Here is a 17,038-nt window from a genome sequence, read left to right as displayed (position 1 = left end):
GGACATCATGCTGGTAGGGTGGAGGGACAGCGCAGGAGGGGAAGACCCTCTATGAGGTGGATTGATTCAGTGACTGGGGTAATCGGGATAGGTGTGTCAGAGGCAATGCGATTGGCACAGGATAGAGCAGGGTTTAGGGCTGTTGTACATAGGGTCGCTAGGAGTCGCAAGTGACTTGACGGCACATAACAACAACAACATGTGAATGATTGTATGAAACAAAATGTAAATGAAAGATTATATAAAACACAATGTATATGAATGAGGCATAATGTGTACAAATAACTCTATGTACACTATTCTCATCATTTGTTCTGCTAAGAATAATGAGAGACTAATTATGAGAAGTCTCAGGTCAACATAATCCCAAATGTTTAGCTCGCTATATGTGTCCATAATTTTTAACATGAACAGCTCTGTCCATGGCTCAGTTCCCCAGTTCCTCTATGGCCTTTGAGATCAGATTTGCTAGAAGATCTCCCAGACCCATCAGGAGAACGACACACGTGACCGTAGATATGTAGCTGGTTTTGGAGAAACTGGTGAGCAATGGGCCAGGGTCTTATAGACTGTCACTTGTGGCTTAATAAGATGGTGACTGTCGGTGATGAAGGCCGGTGGTGTAGAGACTGATGAGCGACTAGATACTGTGTCCTAGGTGAGCAAGCTTTTCCAGAAGAAAAATGTGCCTGTTACTAAGGTCCCATGAATATATATAAGTGGGACTTGTATCCCATCCTAATACTCTCTCCTTAATACAGTAATTGCTTCAATACAAAATATACAGTTAATCATTGGCTGGGGGAAAAGAACACATCTGAATGATAAACTTCAGACACACCAATTTAAAAAGTACCCCCCAAAAAAAGATATCAAAGGGTAAAAAACAAAAAATAATACTTTCTAAGTTATTCAATAGCTTCAAACTTAGATTTTTTTTTTTTATTTGCCACGGTGATTCACAAAGTACTGTCATGGAACCAGTGTAGATGTTTCCATTTTTTAAAAAATGCAAGAGGCAGCTCTTCTTGCCTGATTTCTGCAGAAAGGAAAACCCTTCCTCAGTGTCAGCTGTGTTTCCCTTCACACTCCAGGATATGAGAGAGAGAAAATGCCTTGGTATGAATTCCTCAGAGATGTTCCTCACTCATCCTTTCATCCCTTCCTTTGTCCTCCCAGATGTACCCCCAAGAAGATACGAAATATCATTTACATGTTCCTTCCAATAACAAAGTGGCTGCCCGCATATAAATTCAAGGAGTACGTGCTGGGGGACCTGGTCTCGGGCATAAGCACAGGCGTGCTTCAGCTTCCTCAAGGTGAGTAGAATATATTTCTTTTTTTACCTCACTGTCACTTCCTAAAAAAATTTACTTGAGGTTTTCATGTTTATGTCATTATAATCACAAATTCATTCTTTTGACTGTTAGAAAAACAGTTCTTCTAGAGAATTCTAATAAACTTCCACTGGCTCAGGAAGTTTTCTGAAACGTTTATACCTTAAAAGGTGCCAGGACTATTAGTAATCAAATGTGGTGACGTTTTGCTGCAGAGCAGTACATGTAGCAGCCGGAATAACTTCATGTTAACTCAGTCACTCATTCAGTCAAGTCCATGTTCTGCTGGTACAAGAGATTGTGCTCTACTGAATTCCTCTGCTACTCTGTGATACTGTGTGATAGAATTTAAGAAGATAGTCTTCAGTCTATTCAGGGACAGGTTAGGCTACTTTGGGACATCACTTAGTGTGGTGAAGGGCTGTCTCAGGGCCATAAGTAGGGAATGGAGTAAAGGGCTTTACTATTATAAGCTTTTCAGACTGATATGTGGAGAATGGGTTTGATTAGTGGGGAAAAGTACAAGAATGAAGACACTTATATGAACATAATGTGCAGTGTGGGCAAAGGTAATAATTTGGAAAGCTCTCAATCAGCCGGCCAAAATTCTTATTTCCTTCCAGCATGCTTTCCAGAATCCTCAAATGATTAATTTGTCAAAAATCAATATCCCAGTGTCACTTGCCTGAGTTTTCCATTTTCCAGGTGTCTGGTTTACCAAATTCTATTAAGCAAATGCCTTTCGTGGGGTATAGGACCTTTTTCTACAACTCTCCTGCCATCATTACCCCACAGGCAGTGAAAGGAGCAGATGCAAAGACAAGTCTGGGTGGAATGAGAGACAGAAAAGTGCTCAGTGTCTGAAATGGGAACAGAATCTAGCCTGACATTAAGTCAGATTGGATTGGAAAATCAACAAGAAATGACTGTGAGGAGTGAATGCTGTAAACTAGCATCTCAGAAGAATAGTAAGGAATTTGTCTATTTGGATTTTCATTAAAATTACATTACACATACACACCAAAAAAAAAATTACATTCCACAAATTCCTTTTCAACCATTTAACCTCCTTCCATCTTGAAATGGTGGTGGTCTTGTTAGGTGCCATCGAGTCATGTACACCTCATAGAGACCTTCTGAACAACAGATCTGAACCCTGTGCCTGTCCACCCTGTGCCTTCCTCATTGTCTGACACACTTGAGCCCACTGCTGCAGTCACGATGTCAGTCCATCTCATTGAGGGCCTTCCTCTTTTTTGCTGAACCTTTCCAAGCATTATGACCCTCTCCAGTGAATGGCTTCTCCTAGCAACATGCCCAAAGGATGTGAAACAAAGCTTTGTAATCCTAGCCCCAAAGGAGCCCAGGGGATACTCAGTATTCTTCTCCAGCACCACAGCTCAAAGGCATCAATTCTTCTGCTATCATGTGGTGCTTTTAGAAAGACATATATCTTGTATGAAAAATTTAAATGATGTATCATGTAGGAAAAATCTGCGAGGTTTAGTATCGGATTAATGTTGGGAGAATGTGGAAGAAGAGCGTGTCAAGAATTCTATAAAATTTCTAGACTGCTGAATTGGCTCCCAGGTTTCTGTTTCAAACACTTAGTGGATGAAGGTGCCACTGCACACATATTGAAACAGAATTAAAGGGTAAGTTTTGAACATACTGTATTTCTCCGAGATGTCTTTGAGATTGATAAGTGGATATGAACACTTCATTTATCTTTAATAAGTGTATAGGCTCAGAAGAGAAATATGGGCTAGCACTGTAAATTTGGAAACTGGCAAATAAAGAACATGTAAAATAAGGTAGTTGAACATGTATTGAAAATAAAGAGAGTCAAGGTTAAGCTCTGCCCAACATCAAAGGCCAAAGAGAAAAGGAGGGACCAGCACAGGAGAGTGAAAAGAAGTGACTGGTACTCAAGAAAACTAGGAACATGTGCTATTACAGAAAGGAAGAAATTATTTCAAAACAGGAAATGAACCAAGTGCTGCTGAGAAGCACAGATCATCTTGAATGAAACTTGGACTCAACGAAAAAACCCTCACACCATCAACACAGACCCCAGGAAATTTCTATCCCAACAAATATAGGTCCAAAAGAGTTGTTTGCTGCTGCTGTTGTTGTTGTTATGTGCTGTCAAGTCGACTGCTACTCTTAAGATATCACAGTCTGATACAAGAAAAAGCTTTTTCCTCTTTTACTGTATTATTCACAAAAGAAACTTAACATCACAATAAAACAGACTTGAATATATAGAATTACAAATAGGCAAAAAGACTAACAAAACAAAGAAATTATAGTGGTGGTTTGGGTTACAATAAAAGTAAATCAAGGTTATTTATGTCTAGTCAAACTAAAAAATGTATTTAAGTTCTAAAGATAAACAGGGAAAATGAATTAGACCAAAAGAACTTAAAAACTACATAACAGAAATTCGGTCAGAAAAAAATCACAAAGCAAACTTGAATGGAAAAGATCTTAGTCAGTTGAGCTCTGGTGATCCAGTGGTAATGTCAACCTAAAGGCACGTGGTTTGAATCCACCCTCTGCTCTGCAGAAGGAAAATAAACAATCTTCTCCTGCACAATTTACTGCTTCTGAAAACCCACTGGAGGGCTATAAAACCCTCACTTTTCAATCTTCATTGGTAGAAAATAAAACATATGCAAGACACTTTTTCTTGGAGAGAGACATCATGTGTGGAAAGGTGGAGGTTCAGAAGAGAGGAAACCCCTCAACAAGCTGGTGTGATGATGTAGTGACTGCATCAGCAGGCTCAAGTGTGTCAGAGATGATGGGGAGGTCACATGCTAGGACAAGGCTCAGATCCGCAGTTTGTGAGAACAGTAATGGGTCAGTTCTGACTCAGAGGTTCTTAACAACCACCACCAACATCTCTGTATTAATGAAGGTAGAGAAGTGATGGTTTTGTGGATGTCCCAAATTTTTGGCTCAGGCTCCATCCAAAGCTGAGAACTCAAGTTAACTTTACTGCTTACATATTCTGAAGAGTGATACCAGATAATTTCTAGAGATATAAGTGATGAATCCCAAACTCTTTCTAGGTAACCTTAGTGCATCAGCTCAACAGAATACATAATGTGGGGCGAGAGACGATGAGAAAAGATTTGGAATGAGAACTTTTTTAAAAGATAAATTGGGGCTCCATCATTTCCCTTTGCCTAAAGTCTAGTGAAGAAGACTAGAGAAGAACTTCTCAGAGTCCTGGGCACAAGATGCAGGTGGTACGAAGACTGCTGCCTAATTCTTGCTTAGGGAAAATAAAGGTCTACTTGGAAAATCGTGGGAACTGCCTGTGGCAGCAGAGGAGAGAGTGCCCTCCAGTGGATAGTGCCTGTACTTCATTGTGTCTGGAGGAGGGGGAAGTGCTGAGTTTCTCCCTTTTGGTTATCTGAGCACCCTGGAAGGTGAGGAATATAGAATGTGGGGGGAAGGGAGAACTAAACCCAGAATCAAGTCGGTCTGAGGTCAAGGTTTGATTCCTTTAAAGGGTATCTTGTTGGTACCTTGCTTACCAATGACACGAGCTGACAGACAGAACTGAATGGGTGCTCCTTCAAATAAAAGAGAGGAATCGAAGGGTAAAGTGGAGGAGGCATTGCACTGGCCAGTGAATGGTGCAGCTGGAATTCCTTACAGACAAGTGCTCTCCAATGAACTTGCAAGAACAGTCCATTAAGGACAGCCGGCGTTTGAACATCAACATCGTATTACAACTGCACAATGAAATAAGACTTTGCCCATGCCTAGTTTATGAAAGAGGAACCAGAGAAGACAAAGACATCTACTCTCTCCCAAGAAGGCAGCAAGGAAAATTATTTCAACTTGGACTCCTGTAGTCTTCTCTCCAAAATGCGTGGCTGTCCATTCAGAGCTGGCCTTCCAGTCGGTTTTCCTTGGCAATGAGATTGCCCCCCTCTTCTCTCATGGAACCACTGGTAGATCACAGCACCAGAGAGCTGTGGTGTTTGGATTAGCAACGCCACTCCTATGGATTAGGCCACCAGAGTTCCCCCAGAGAGACAGTGTCACAAATGTGGGCATACACTACACATGTTTTACATGGAAGGTTGGAGTAGAAGCGTAGGGAGGTTAAGACATATAAGTGTAAATTCACATCATTTCAATTTGCTTATCAGAGATAAGCCCAGTAGGCAACATCATGGTAAATGGAGAAAAGATTGGAACTGTTAATTACTTTGTCCACCATCAATAGTTTTGGTACCAGTGGTCAGGAGATCAGGAGAGGTATTGCACTGGGAAAGTCTGCAGTGAGGAACCTCTCCAAATTATCAAGGATCAATGATAGTTTAGTTTGAGGACTAAAGTGCACTTGATTCAGGCCCTGGTCTTTTAAGTCACTTGCGATGCATCCGAGAGCTGGATGATAAATAAGGATGACAGAAGAAGGATTGATGCCTTTGAGCTATGGTAGTGGTGAAGAGTGCTGAATATCCCAAAAGAACAGAGTATGTCTTGAAGAAGGTGCGGCCAGAGTGCTCCTTGGAGGCAAAGGTGATAAACCTCATCTCACATACTTTGAGCATGTTGCTAGGAGGGAAGGACATCCCTTCTTGGAGAAGGACATTATGCTTGGAAAGGTGGAGAGATGGCAAAGGAGAGGAAGACTCAACCAGGTGGATTGACACTGTGACGCAGCAGTGAGCTTGAGTGTGTGCAAGACTGTGAGGATGGCCCAAGACAGGACAGGATTCCGATCTCTCATTCATAGGGTCACTATCAGTCATGTAAGACTTGACAGCCCCTGAGATAAAGAACCGAAAAGAAAAGCACGCCTCACCCCTCTGTGCTCACATCTGTTTCTCTTTCTGCAGGGTTAGCCTTCGCGATGTTGGCGGCGGTGCCTCCAGTGTTTGGCCTGTACTCGTCATTTTACCCTGTGATCATGTATTGCTTCCTTGGAACTTCCAGGCACATATCCATCGGTAAAGCCCCTACTTGATGTTTCAGCACCTATCTTTATGGGAGTCCAAGGTTTGCAGTGTTGTTGTTGTTGTTGTTATGTGCCGTCGAGTCGTTTCCAACTCATAGCGACCCTATGCACAACAGCCCTAAACCCTGCTCTATCCTGCGCCAACCGCACCGCCTCTGACACACCCATCCCGATTACCCCAGTCACCGAATCAATCCATCTCATAGAGGGTCTTCCCCTCCTGCGCTGTCCCTCCACCCTCCCAAGCATGATGTCCCTCTCCAAGGACCCGTCCCTCCTGGAAACATGTCCAAAGTATGTCAGACGAAGCCCCAGAATTCTTGCCTCCAAGGAGTAGCTTGGTTTAATCCTCTCCAGGATGAATCTGTTTGTTTTCCTGGCAGTCCATGGTACATTCAGTACCCTTCTCCAGCACCACAGCTCAAAAGCATCCACTCTCCTTCTGTTCTCCCTAGTCATTGTCCAACTCTCTGATGCATAACAAGCGATTGCAAATACCATGGCCTGTATCAGGTGCACCTTAGTCTCCAGAGAGACACCACTGCTCTTGAGTACTTTAGAGAGGTCCCTAACAGCAGACTTTCCCATCGCGATACGCTTTTTGATTTCCTGACTGCTGGTGCCAAGAGTGTTGACTGTGGAGCCGAGCAAACTGAAGCTGTGAACACTCTCCATCTCTTCGTCATCCATCCTGACGCTGCCAATTGGTCCAGTGGTGAGAATCTTTGTCTTCTTGACATTGAGCCTCAGTTCATACTGAAGGCTGCAGTCCTTGACCCTTCGCAGCAAGTGCATGAGGTCCTCCTCAGTTTTAGCAAGCAGGGTTGTGTCAGAAATCCGTGGTTGATTATTGAAAGATCTGCTAAGAAAAGCTTTTGTTGCTGCACACACAGTTAGGTTTTTTGTTGGTTGCTTTTTACAAAACTGACTCTCCACCGCTCAAGAATTCTAGGACTAATAACATTTGTATGGCCATAGGACAATCAGAAGAAACCATTTTCTTGTAAAGAACAATTGTTGCAATTTGTGAAATGAGATAAATGCTTCATCTCCTAATACAGTTGCATACATTAAGATTTTCTTTGTATTTATTTTAATAATGAGAATTTAAGGTTTTCTTTCTTCTATTTCACATTTTTATTATTGCAGGATTGTATGTGCTTAGAATATTTATAATCAGATGTGTTTGGATTTCATAGTAGGTTAACATTACCTGAAAGCATAACATACACACTATGCTATCTACTGCTGGGTATCAAATACCTAAAGTTAATCTTAAAACATCCCTTTATTACCTCTCACAGTTCCTGTGGGTCAGGATTTCTGAAAAAGCTTGTCTGAGGGGTTCTGGTTCCAGATCTTTTATGACGCTGATAAATTGTAGTTTGAGCTGGAGTAGGAGAGGGTTGGCTGGATCAGTCTGTTCCTTTCTGTTCCCCTGTCCCTCTCCTTTCTTCCCTCCCTCCTTATTTCCTCTATCAGCACCTCCTTCCCTCCCTCCCAACATGTGGTCCCAGGGCTTCTTCACATGGCCTAATTGCACAAGTGTTAAACTCCCAAGGTGGAAACTGCGTCACCTTTTAGTAACTAAACTGGAAGTCACACACTGTGATTTCTGCTGCTTTATTATCTTTTGGGTCACCAGCAAGTCACAAGCCCTCCACGTCTCAAGGAGAGAATAGTGAGTTTTCAGCTTTTCATGGAGAACTTTCAAAATTCCAGGGAGCTGTAGTGTGCTTCCAGCCCAAAAGCAAGTGGTTCAAATTGACCAGCTGGTCCATGGGAGAAAGAGGAACAGTCCTCTCCCCTGTAATTTACAGCCTCTGAAAACCTGTGGTGGGTAAGCTCTGAGTTGGTTCTGATTCAGCATGAATGAGTTGTTATTGTTTGTTGTCAAATTCCCCAAGAATAGATGGATGGATTCTTTAGAGGCCTGTTCTTTCAGAAGTGGATGCCAATCCTTCTTCCACTAAAACCTGTCCACGGTGGGTGATCCCTGTGGCATTTACACACCAGTGGCACAGCATTCAGAATCACAGCAACCCCCAAGTACAGCAAACTGACAAAGAAGTACTATACTCATTAGAACAATGATAGAGAAGCAGGAATATAGATGTCCGAGCAACATAGCACTAGCAACATGCAGAACAGCTCTCCATTACAACAAACTGCTGTCAGTCTCCCAGTTTGGCCCTCTTCATGTCCAAGTCCCAGGCACCAATTCTAAGGGAGGGCTTTCTCTCTCTGGCTTCATCTCACTTACTTTGGACATATTACTAGGAGAGGTTATTCCATGGAGAGGGACATTACGCTTGGGAAAGTAGAAGGATGGCAAAGGAGAGGAAGACCCTCAACCAGGTGGATTGGCACAGTGACCACAGCAATGAACTTGAGGGTGTCGGAGATTGTGAGGATGGCACAGGATAAGACACGGTTCAGGTATCTTTTTGTTAGGGTCGCTATGAGTCATACTTGACTCAACGGCACCTAACAACAACAATATGGATAGGAGATATTGTGGTCATTTTGGGAAAGTACAATCCACCACGTGCACTTTACACACCAGGGCAGTGTATTAAAGCAGTACAAGTTTATTTCAAGGAGATTTTTGTTTGCTTGTTTATTTTTGTGGGCTTTTTTTTTTTTTTTACCTTGCTCATGTCTCTTAGTAATTGGCAACCACAATGTTACATACACTGGAAATCATTTTCCTGGCCGATGATCACTGATGCTTCATTGTTTCAGGCCCTTTTGCTGTTATTAGCTTGATGATTGGTGGTGTGGCTGTTCGATTGGTCCCCGATGATATAGTCATCCCAGGAGGAGTAAATGCCACTAATGGTACAGAAGCAAGAGACGCCTTGAGAGTGAAAGTTGCCATGTCTGTGACCTTGCTCTCAGGAATCATTCAGGTAAAACGCCAAGATGTGCAGCTGAACTTTTTTTTTCTAATAATGCTATTTTATTTACATTTCCCCCCTTTTTTCAGTGTAAAGTTTTGGGGACTTTTTTTAGATAAAATTTTTCTTTTGTACTGGATTACTTACAAAGTTTGTATACATTTTTTTTCACACTGGATCTTTTCCATTTCCTTTACCCACCCCTCCCTCCACCCATCAAATTGTGAGAACCTGTGGTTTACCTCTCCCACCTAGCTGCTGCTCATCCTCATTCTTCTTCTCCCACCCTCCACCCCCTTAGATCCTCATACACTTTCTATAATGGTCTCATACAGTATTTGTCCTTACGACACTGAGTTAGTTCACTTAGCATAATGCTCTCCAGTCCCTCCCAATTTAGGTAGTGATTAACAAAATCATTGCTCCTGTGTGCTGTGTTGTAATCTATCATGTGAATGTACCATAATTTCTCAATCCATTCGATTGTGGTTGGACATTGGGCTGTTTCCATGTGGGGAGATGAACTTTAATTTGTTCATCTGAAGAGTATGTTTTGAGTGCCTTTAGCCAATATTGCTACGTGGTAGACAGAAGGAGCCCATGATCCGAGTTCAGGATTCCTAACTGCCTGAGAGGACCATTACGTCTGCATGCTCTGTGAGAACAGCTAGCAAGCGCTGAGAGGGGCCTGGTGGTGACATGTCAAGCACTCAGCTGCTAACCACAGTGCTGGCACCACAACCATTCGACAGGAGGAAGGTGTAACGGTCTTCTTCCATTAAGACTCCAGTGTCGGAATCCCAACGGACAGTACTCTTCCTTAAGGGCTGCGATGAGACAGCATGGACATAGAATCAATGGCTATGCCCTGGGACCAAAGTCCCGAAGGAGCTCTGATGTCACAGAGGAGGAGTGATCAGTTGCTAACCAAAAGCCCTGATTTAAACTCATGAGTGGCTTCATGGCGGAGGGGGGGAGAACGTGGTCCTTTATCCCCATAAAGATTTCAGCCTCAACACCTTAGAAGTTTATCTGTGGGAATCAGAATCAATTTGACAGCACCCAACAACTACACCTGTTGCACACTTGGAGTGCTACATTCAAAAACAAAACTTAAACCCATCGCCTTTGAGTCAGAACTGACTCACAGCTGACCCTTCAGCAGGCTTTAACTCACACAAGAAGAGATTGCCCATCTTTCTCTCATGGGGCAGCTTGTGGATTCAAACCACATGACTTTGTGTTAGCAATGTAAATTGAAATACGTTTTGAAACATCAGGAAGGGTAAATACTAGAAGAAGACATCTCTTATCTCATTGGAAGGAGCAAGTGCTGATACACTATAGTCCATGACTAAGCATATCCCCAGATCTACCAGATATGTGAAAACCCCAATGCCAGCCAGTGCTTTTATTGAGCTCCAGGCCACTCTGAACCATCCACTGTTTTCAGTATAGCCAGTGAATGATTGGCTAGCTATTTAACTGTAGCAGGTAACCTAAGAAAGTGGTCCAGAACAAACCATTGTGTGTTTTCTATGGACTTTTAACTTCCTGACCTGTCATGTGATTTATTTGTTTCTTTGTCATTAAAAAAAATAGTTTTGCCTAGGTGTCTGCAGGTTCGGATTTGTAGCCATATATCTCACAGAGCCTCTGGTCCGTGGCTTTACCACTGCGGCAGCTGTGCACGTCTTCACCTCCATGCTGAAATACCTGTTTGGAGTTAAAACAAAGCGGTACAGTGGGATATTCTCAGTGGTGTATGTGAGTAAGCAACTTCTGACTCCCTGTGGCTTGACGCTCCTTCGTATTTCCCCCCTTCTCTTCTGAATTCCTTTTACCTTCATGGTTCATTTCCTCCCCTAGAATTTCTGTTGAAAGAAAATCAATTACTGTAGGACTACAAGGAGAGCTTAGCCTTAAAAGCCCATTTTACTAATGCATGATTCTGCCAGCTTCACAGGGAATTTTTGGTTAGGTCTTTATTTGGTGACAATGCTTTTTAACCTAATTATCTGAAGCATTTCCAGAATTCTAAATTGTATTCTGAGAGCAAACAAATAATTTAAAGGAGTAGTGGGGAGAATAAAAGTCTCACAAGGACTGCTAACTTGAGCAGACAGAAAAATAAGAAAGGCTATAAAAAAATGTAACTAACAATTAACCCCATTTAATCTAATAAAATATACATAGACTCTTGAATGCAACTCAGAGAAAGCATAAATTATGTGCAAGCACATGCAGAACAGTGACAACACATGATCATGGTTTAGATCGTGAATACTGAGAAGTCAGACTTTTTTTCCAGAGTGCTTAGTCATCTAGGTATAACTCTAGTAGCCCACCAGTGGGAACCAGAAAACATACTTTTAAAGAACCCACAGATAAAGAAGTTGGGATATAATTAAAACCAGTAGAAGTATTACATATTGACACGTGTAAGATGCTGTTAAAGCTGTTCTTGCAAAGAAAGGCCCATAATCTTTGTAGGTAAATGCCTATATTCTCCCTTGACGTTGTATTAGGCCCTGGGTTACAGAGAAAAGCCTAGAAGATATGGCCCTCGTCCTCTTGGAACTTTAGTCCAATGGGCAGACAGACATTAAACCCATGATAGCTAGAAGCATACTTCTTACAGTGAGATTTCCCTGAATTCCTTCTTACAAAAGAAATCCACCATACCTGCCTATACATCCTTTGGTCATATTGCCAGGAGGGACCAGTCCTTGGAGAAGGACAACAGGCTTGAAAGTGTAGAGAGGCTCAGCACTGAAGAGGAAGACCTGGACAAGATGGATTGACACGATGACTGTGGCAGGGGGCAGAAGTGTCAGAGATGGTGAGATGGGCTCAAGATAAGGCAGGGTTCAGGGCTATTATTGGTCATAGGGTCTCTGTGAGTCATAGTTGACTTGATAGCACATAACACCACCACTCCGGAATGTAACAGGAATTGGTATGTGCCTCGGCTCAGAGAGGTTTCTTGTTCAGTAAGAACTGATTATCTTTGGAGCACCCAGTACTATAGCATGTAATTAAGTGATTTTCTTCAAGGGCTTCAAATGGTTCATTCAAGTTTGACTATCTCTTGACAATTTGTATTTTCACCCTAGCTGTACTGAATCTACCTTTTTACAGGATCTCCAGGTGATTCTTAGGGAATGCTTCTGAGTTCCTGAGAATTGCCTGGAGGATTCTTGGGACTTATTTGAAGTTCTTGAACCTGTTTGAAGCTGTTGCCTTTTTCTCTCTTTCAGGCTTCTTTTCAAACTTCAGAACTATACTCATTTCAAAGCCCACCTGATCTCCCTTTCTTCCACGAACAAGGATTTCTACCTGGGTCCACTCCTGAGAGCTTTGCTTTGTTTGTACCTTTTGATTGATTTGCTGCTATCATACCTTAATTGTTTCCTACTGCTCAGGACTCACCTTTAGCATTACTTTTCTGGATTGTACAGTACTACAGTATCAGGGTATCAAAAAACATGATCTGATTGTTGAATAAGAACTACACTATAAATCTTCAGGATTGAGTAGAAATACCTCCTCGTTGGTGAAAACCACAAAGAGCTATTTCACCTGGAAACCTTTAACTAGAATGTCCGGTATGACCTGAATTGATGGTTAGGGCTTCTCCATTCAGGAGCTGTTTCTTGATATAAACACCCAGTGTTCACTGTGTTACAGAGTACAGTTGCTGTGTTGCAGAATGTTAAAAACCTCAACGTGTGTTCCCTAGGCGTCGGCCTGATGGTTTTTGGTTTGCTGTTGGGTGGCAAGGAATTTAATGAGAGGTTTAAAGAGAAATTACCGGCACCCATTCCTTTAGAGTTTTTTGCGGTAAGTCAACTCATGACAATGATTTGTTTAACTTTTAAACTATATGCATTCAACTGTTTCTACTGTGAAGAATTTCAAAGTGGATAAGAAGGAACAGAGACTTGTTTTCCACTCACTTCTATCAACAAATTATAATTCATCAAAGAGAATCTAAAAATATAAGATGCAAAAGTAAAAAGCATTAAAATTGAAACAAATTATTTTATAGACACACAAGAAGTCCATATACAAACATTTTAACACTCTTTCTCAGTTGTAGAATTGTGAAATATTTGCTTTTTCTAATTTTCTATCATCTAATTGTTTGTAATGAGCATGTCTTACTTAAAAAAAAAGCCAACAAGAAACTCTTCGCTACCAAGTCAATTCCATCTTAAAGCAACCCTAAAATACAGAGAATTGTTCCATGGGAATTCCAAGGCTGTAAATCTTTACAGAAATAGCTTCTTCTATCACCATGGAAAAGCTGGATGGTTTGATTAGCAGCCAAGCACCGAAACACTGTGCACCAGGAATAAAGTTGATTCTGTTTTAAAAACAATACAAAGATCTTAAACTTTCTTGGTTCTTAGCCCTCCATCTTGATCAAAAGAAATATCTAGCAATTCTGTTGATTAAGCGGTAAGCACAAAATGACTTAGTGTGTATGTCTAACAATATAGTGTCTCTTTTTTAAAAAAGTCACAATTATATGGAAAGAAATATATTCTTTTATAGTTAAATAGCTGCAGTAGTTTTATTAATGAAATGTGTGTGCCTAGGAGCACAATGTTGTTGTTGTTAGGTGCTGTGAAAGAAACAGATACAAAATGGGGATGGCCAAATCTGACTTCTGCCAACTTCATAAAGAGGAAGTGTCTCAATCAGTAATAGCCATAGCACCGTACATATGGCCAGACATGCCACTCCCATGCTCCTGCGCCTGTTTCTACAGTCATTGGTTACCAATCATTGAGTCTGATGTCTGTTGCAAGACTCATCAACTTAACTCGTAATTATGGAGTTTATTAAGGAAATAGGATGGAGAGTTGGAAAAGGCAAAGAATAGTTCATGATGCAAGTCTAGGTTTAGTAAAGAAGTCCCAAGCCAGATTAGCAAAACACAATTCCTCAATTAGAGTCCAGGTTGGTTCAGTTCAACAACACAAATGCAACAAGCCTCTGGTTTCCTCAATCATCCAGAAAAATTTCTCTCAGAGCAGTTGTAAGTCAGCTTTCCTTCAGTCATCCAGCAAGCGAACTTTTAACTATGCTCCTATCTCCAGGGTTCCTCTGTTTACACCTTGCTACAGTCTCTTCACCGCAGTGCCCCAGTCTCTTAACAGTTTCTCTGTCACCGTCATGCCTCCACAGTCTGTTCACCACCATCTCTCAGAGTGTAGAAAGCATTCTCTTATATTGTTCCCGTGGCTGTTGATGATTTGCAGGATCATGTGTCTGTAGTAAAGGTAGCTGGAGACCATGCCCCTAATGGGCTAGAAAAGCCAATTTTCAAGGGTTCTTGTATCCTAGGTGCCTTTGAGTCAAGTACAATTTCTAGTGACCGTGTTAGCAACAGATCTGAACTTTGCCCTATCCTGCACCATCCTCATTATTTCTGACACACTCAAGCCTGTTGTTGCAGTCAAGTCCACCTGGTTGAAGGTATTCCTCTCCTTCATTGTCCCTCCACTTTTCTAAATATGATGCCCCTTTCCAGGGAATAGCTTCTGCTAGCAACATGCCGAAAGTCTGTGAAATGAAACTTTGTCATCTTTGACGTCAACCAGCACTCTGGCTCCACCTGTTCCATGCCATATCTGTGTTCTTTTGCCAGCCCATAGGGTATTCAACACTCTTCTCCAGCACTGCAGTTCAAAGGCACCAATTCTTCCTCTGTCATCCCCATTCATTGTTCAGCTCTCAGAATGCATAGCAAGTGACTTAAAAGACCAGGGCCTGAATCAAGTGTACTTTAGTCCTCAAACTGACATCATTGGTCCTTGATCATTTGGAGAGGTCCTTCGCTGCAGACTTTCCCAGTGCAGTATATCTCCTGATCTCCTGTCTGCTGGGAACAAGTGTAAGGAGCACCTACAGTTTCTCAAATCTTAAAATCAAATTAGACTCATTTACACTCCACATGGGGAAGTCTGGTCACCTAGTAAGTTTTGTGCTGCCAACTCAAAACGTTTGGATGCAACAATTGCTCCAATGAAGAAAGATGGGCAGTCTCTTTCTATGCTATTTATAGCCTTTGAAAACCTTCTAGAGGGTCAATTATGAGTCAGTTCTGACATGATGACAATAAATTTGACAAAACCACCCCATCTAAAGGATCCCTGGTAGCACAGTTAAGCATTCTACTGCTAGCCCAAAGATCTATGGTTTGAAACGGCAAGTGGCTCAGTTTAAAAAAAAAAAAAAAGCAAAAAAGCTGCACAATCTGTAGAGATTACAGTCTTGAAAATGCTGTCAGACAATTCTACTGTCTTACAGGGTTGTTATGAGTTGAAATAAACTCAGTGTTAAGGGTTTGGGCTTATTGTTGGGTTGGAGGTTTTTAACTCCAAATTGGGTCCACGTTGATCTTTGCGTAGTGCCAAGATGTTGGCAATTCAAACCCACCAGCTTCTCCATAAGAGAAAAGTCAAAAAAATTGCTACCATAAAGATTACAGCCTTGACAGGCCAATGAAACAGCTCTCCTCTGTCCTTTATTGTCACTGTGAGTTGGAATCAACTTGATGGCACTCAACAACTACGTCCTATTTTTTATCACAAAACCACTGAAAATTCAGCTTTGTAAAGATACACTGATGGAAGGGAATGTCATGCAAACTCAAAGTATGAACTACTTCAAACAGGAAGTTTGCACAATATCTAACAGATGCCACGGCTTCCCTTCAAGCTTTATATTGTCCCACAGGGTCTCTATCAACTCCTTTGAATACCTTCGGGCACCTTGAGGCATAATTTGGGAAGGAGAATAAGAAGCTAAAAGCTTAGATGTCCGATCCACATTAAGCACAAAATTCCAGCCACAGAAAGAACTGACTGGCACAGCTCAAAGGAGCTGCTGCTTTTCATCTTTTTCCTCACTTTGGTCTTGTCCACAGAGATGGCCAGACTATTTCAAAACCTGCTCTCTTAATACAAGAGACAAAATTTTTGTTTCTTCTTAAAATCTAAGAACTGCTTTGTAGCTCCATTGCAAGAGTAAGAAGACCTTACCTTACCCACTGTCGTCAATTCCAACTTAGAACAACCCTGTAAGACAGAGAACCACCTCATAGAGTTTCTGAGGCTGTGGGTCTTTATGGGAGCAGAGTGCCTCATCTTTCTCCTGCACAACAGCTAATGGTTTGAACTGCTGATCTTTTCGTTAGTAGCCCAGTGCTAAACTCACTATGCTACCAGGGCCTCTGGAAAAAGAGGCTCTAAGTATAAAGTTGGTGATAAAAGTTTCTTTGCCTGGTTTGGGTTGCTTGTTCTTTTTCCCAGATTCCCTTTACAGATTCCTTATTTCCTGGGGGAACAGTTCTTAAGAATTCCTCATTGCTCTTGTATGCCATTGAGTCAGACCATCTCACAGCTGGCACTCCAGCAATGTTCAGAGGCTGCAGAGTGCACGAGAGGAGATTGTTTATCTTTTTCTCGAGGAGCAATTGGTGGATTCAAACCACCTGCCTTTGAGTTGTCAGTGAAACTCTTTACCCACTAGGCCACCAGAGTTCCATAACTGCTACTAGGTGTCATCAAGTCAATTTCAGCTCATAGCATCTCACGTAACAGTAGAACTGACTCATAGGGCTTGCTCAGCTGTACTCTTTACAGAGAAGTTTACCAGATCTTTCTCCTGCTAAGCCATTGTGTGGGTTAAAACAGCCAACCTTTTGGTGAGTAGCCCAGAAGTTCACTACATGTCTCCACCTGAGTCCTATCCTTGTAGTTACAGCCTTTTTTAAAAAAAAATTAAATTTTATTAATTTT

At 41.8% G+C, this 17,038-nt stretch overlaps 1 protein-coding gene across 3 annotated transcripts in view; it reads left to right on the top strand.

The window, feature by feature from the left end:
* The window catches only part of SLC26A5 (solute carrier family 26 (anion exchanger), member 5), a 39,995-nt gene that overhangs the window by 4,078 nt on the left and 18,879 nt on the right, over positions 1–17,038 (top strand). For all 3 annotated transcript variants that reach the window (XM_006882608.1, XM_006882607.1, XM_006882609.1), the window contains exons 2-6: positions 1,180–1,319; positions 6,206–6,316; positions 9,070–9,236; positions 10,827–10,991; positions 12,915–13,067. In XM_006882608.1, coding sequence (XP_006882670.1) covers positions 1,180–1,319; positions 6,206–6,316; positions 9,070–9,236; positions 10,827–10,991; positions 12,915–13,067 — 736 coding nt within the window. The remainder of the gene's footprint in view (positions 1–1,179; positions 1,320–6,205; positions 6,317–9,069; positions 9,237–10,826; positions 10,992–12,914; positions 13,068–17,038) is intronic.

Source organism: Elephantulus edwardii, unplaced genomic scaffold, assembly GCF_000299155.1.
Source record: "Elephantulus edwardii isolate Elephantulus edwardi_28Jun2011 unplaced genomic scaffold, EleEdw1.0 scaffold00022, whole genome shotgun sequence".
NCBI lineage: Eukaryota > Metazoa > Chordata > Mammalia > Macroscelidea > Macroscelididae > Elephantulus > Elephantulus edwardii.
This window is presented reverse-complemented; position numbering and strand designations above follow the sequence as displayed.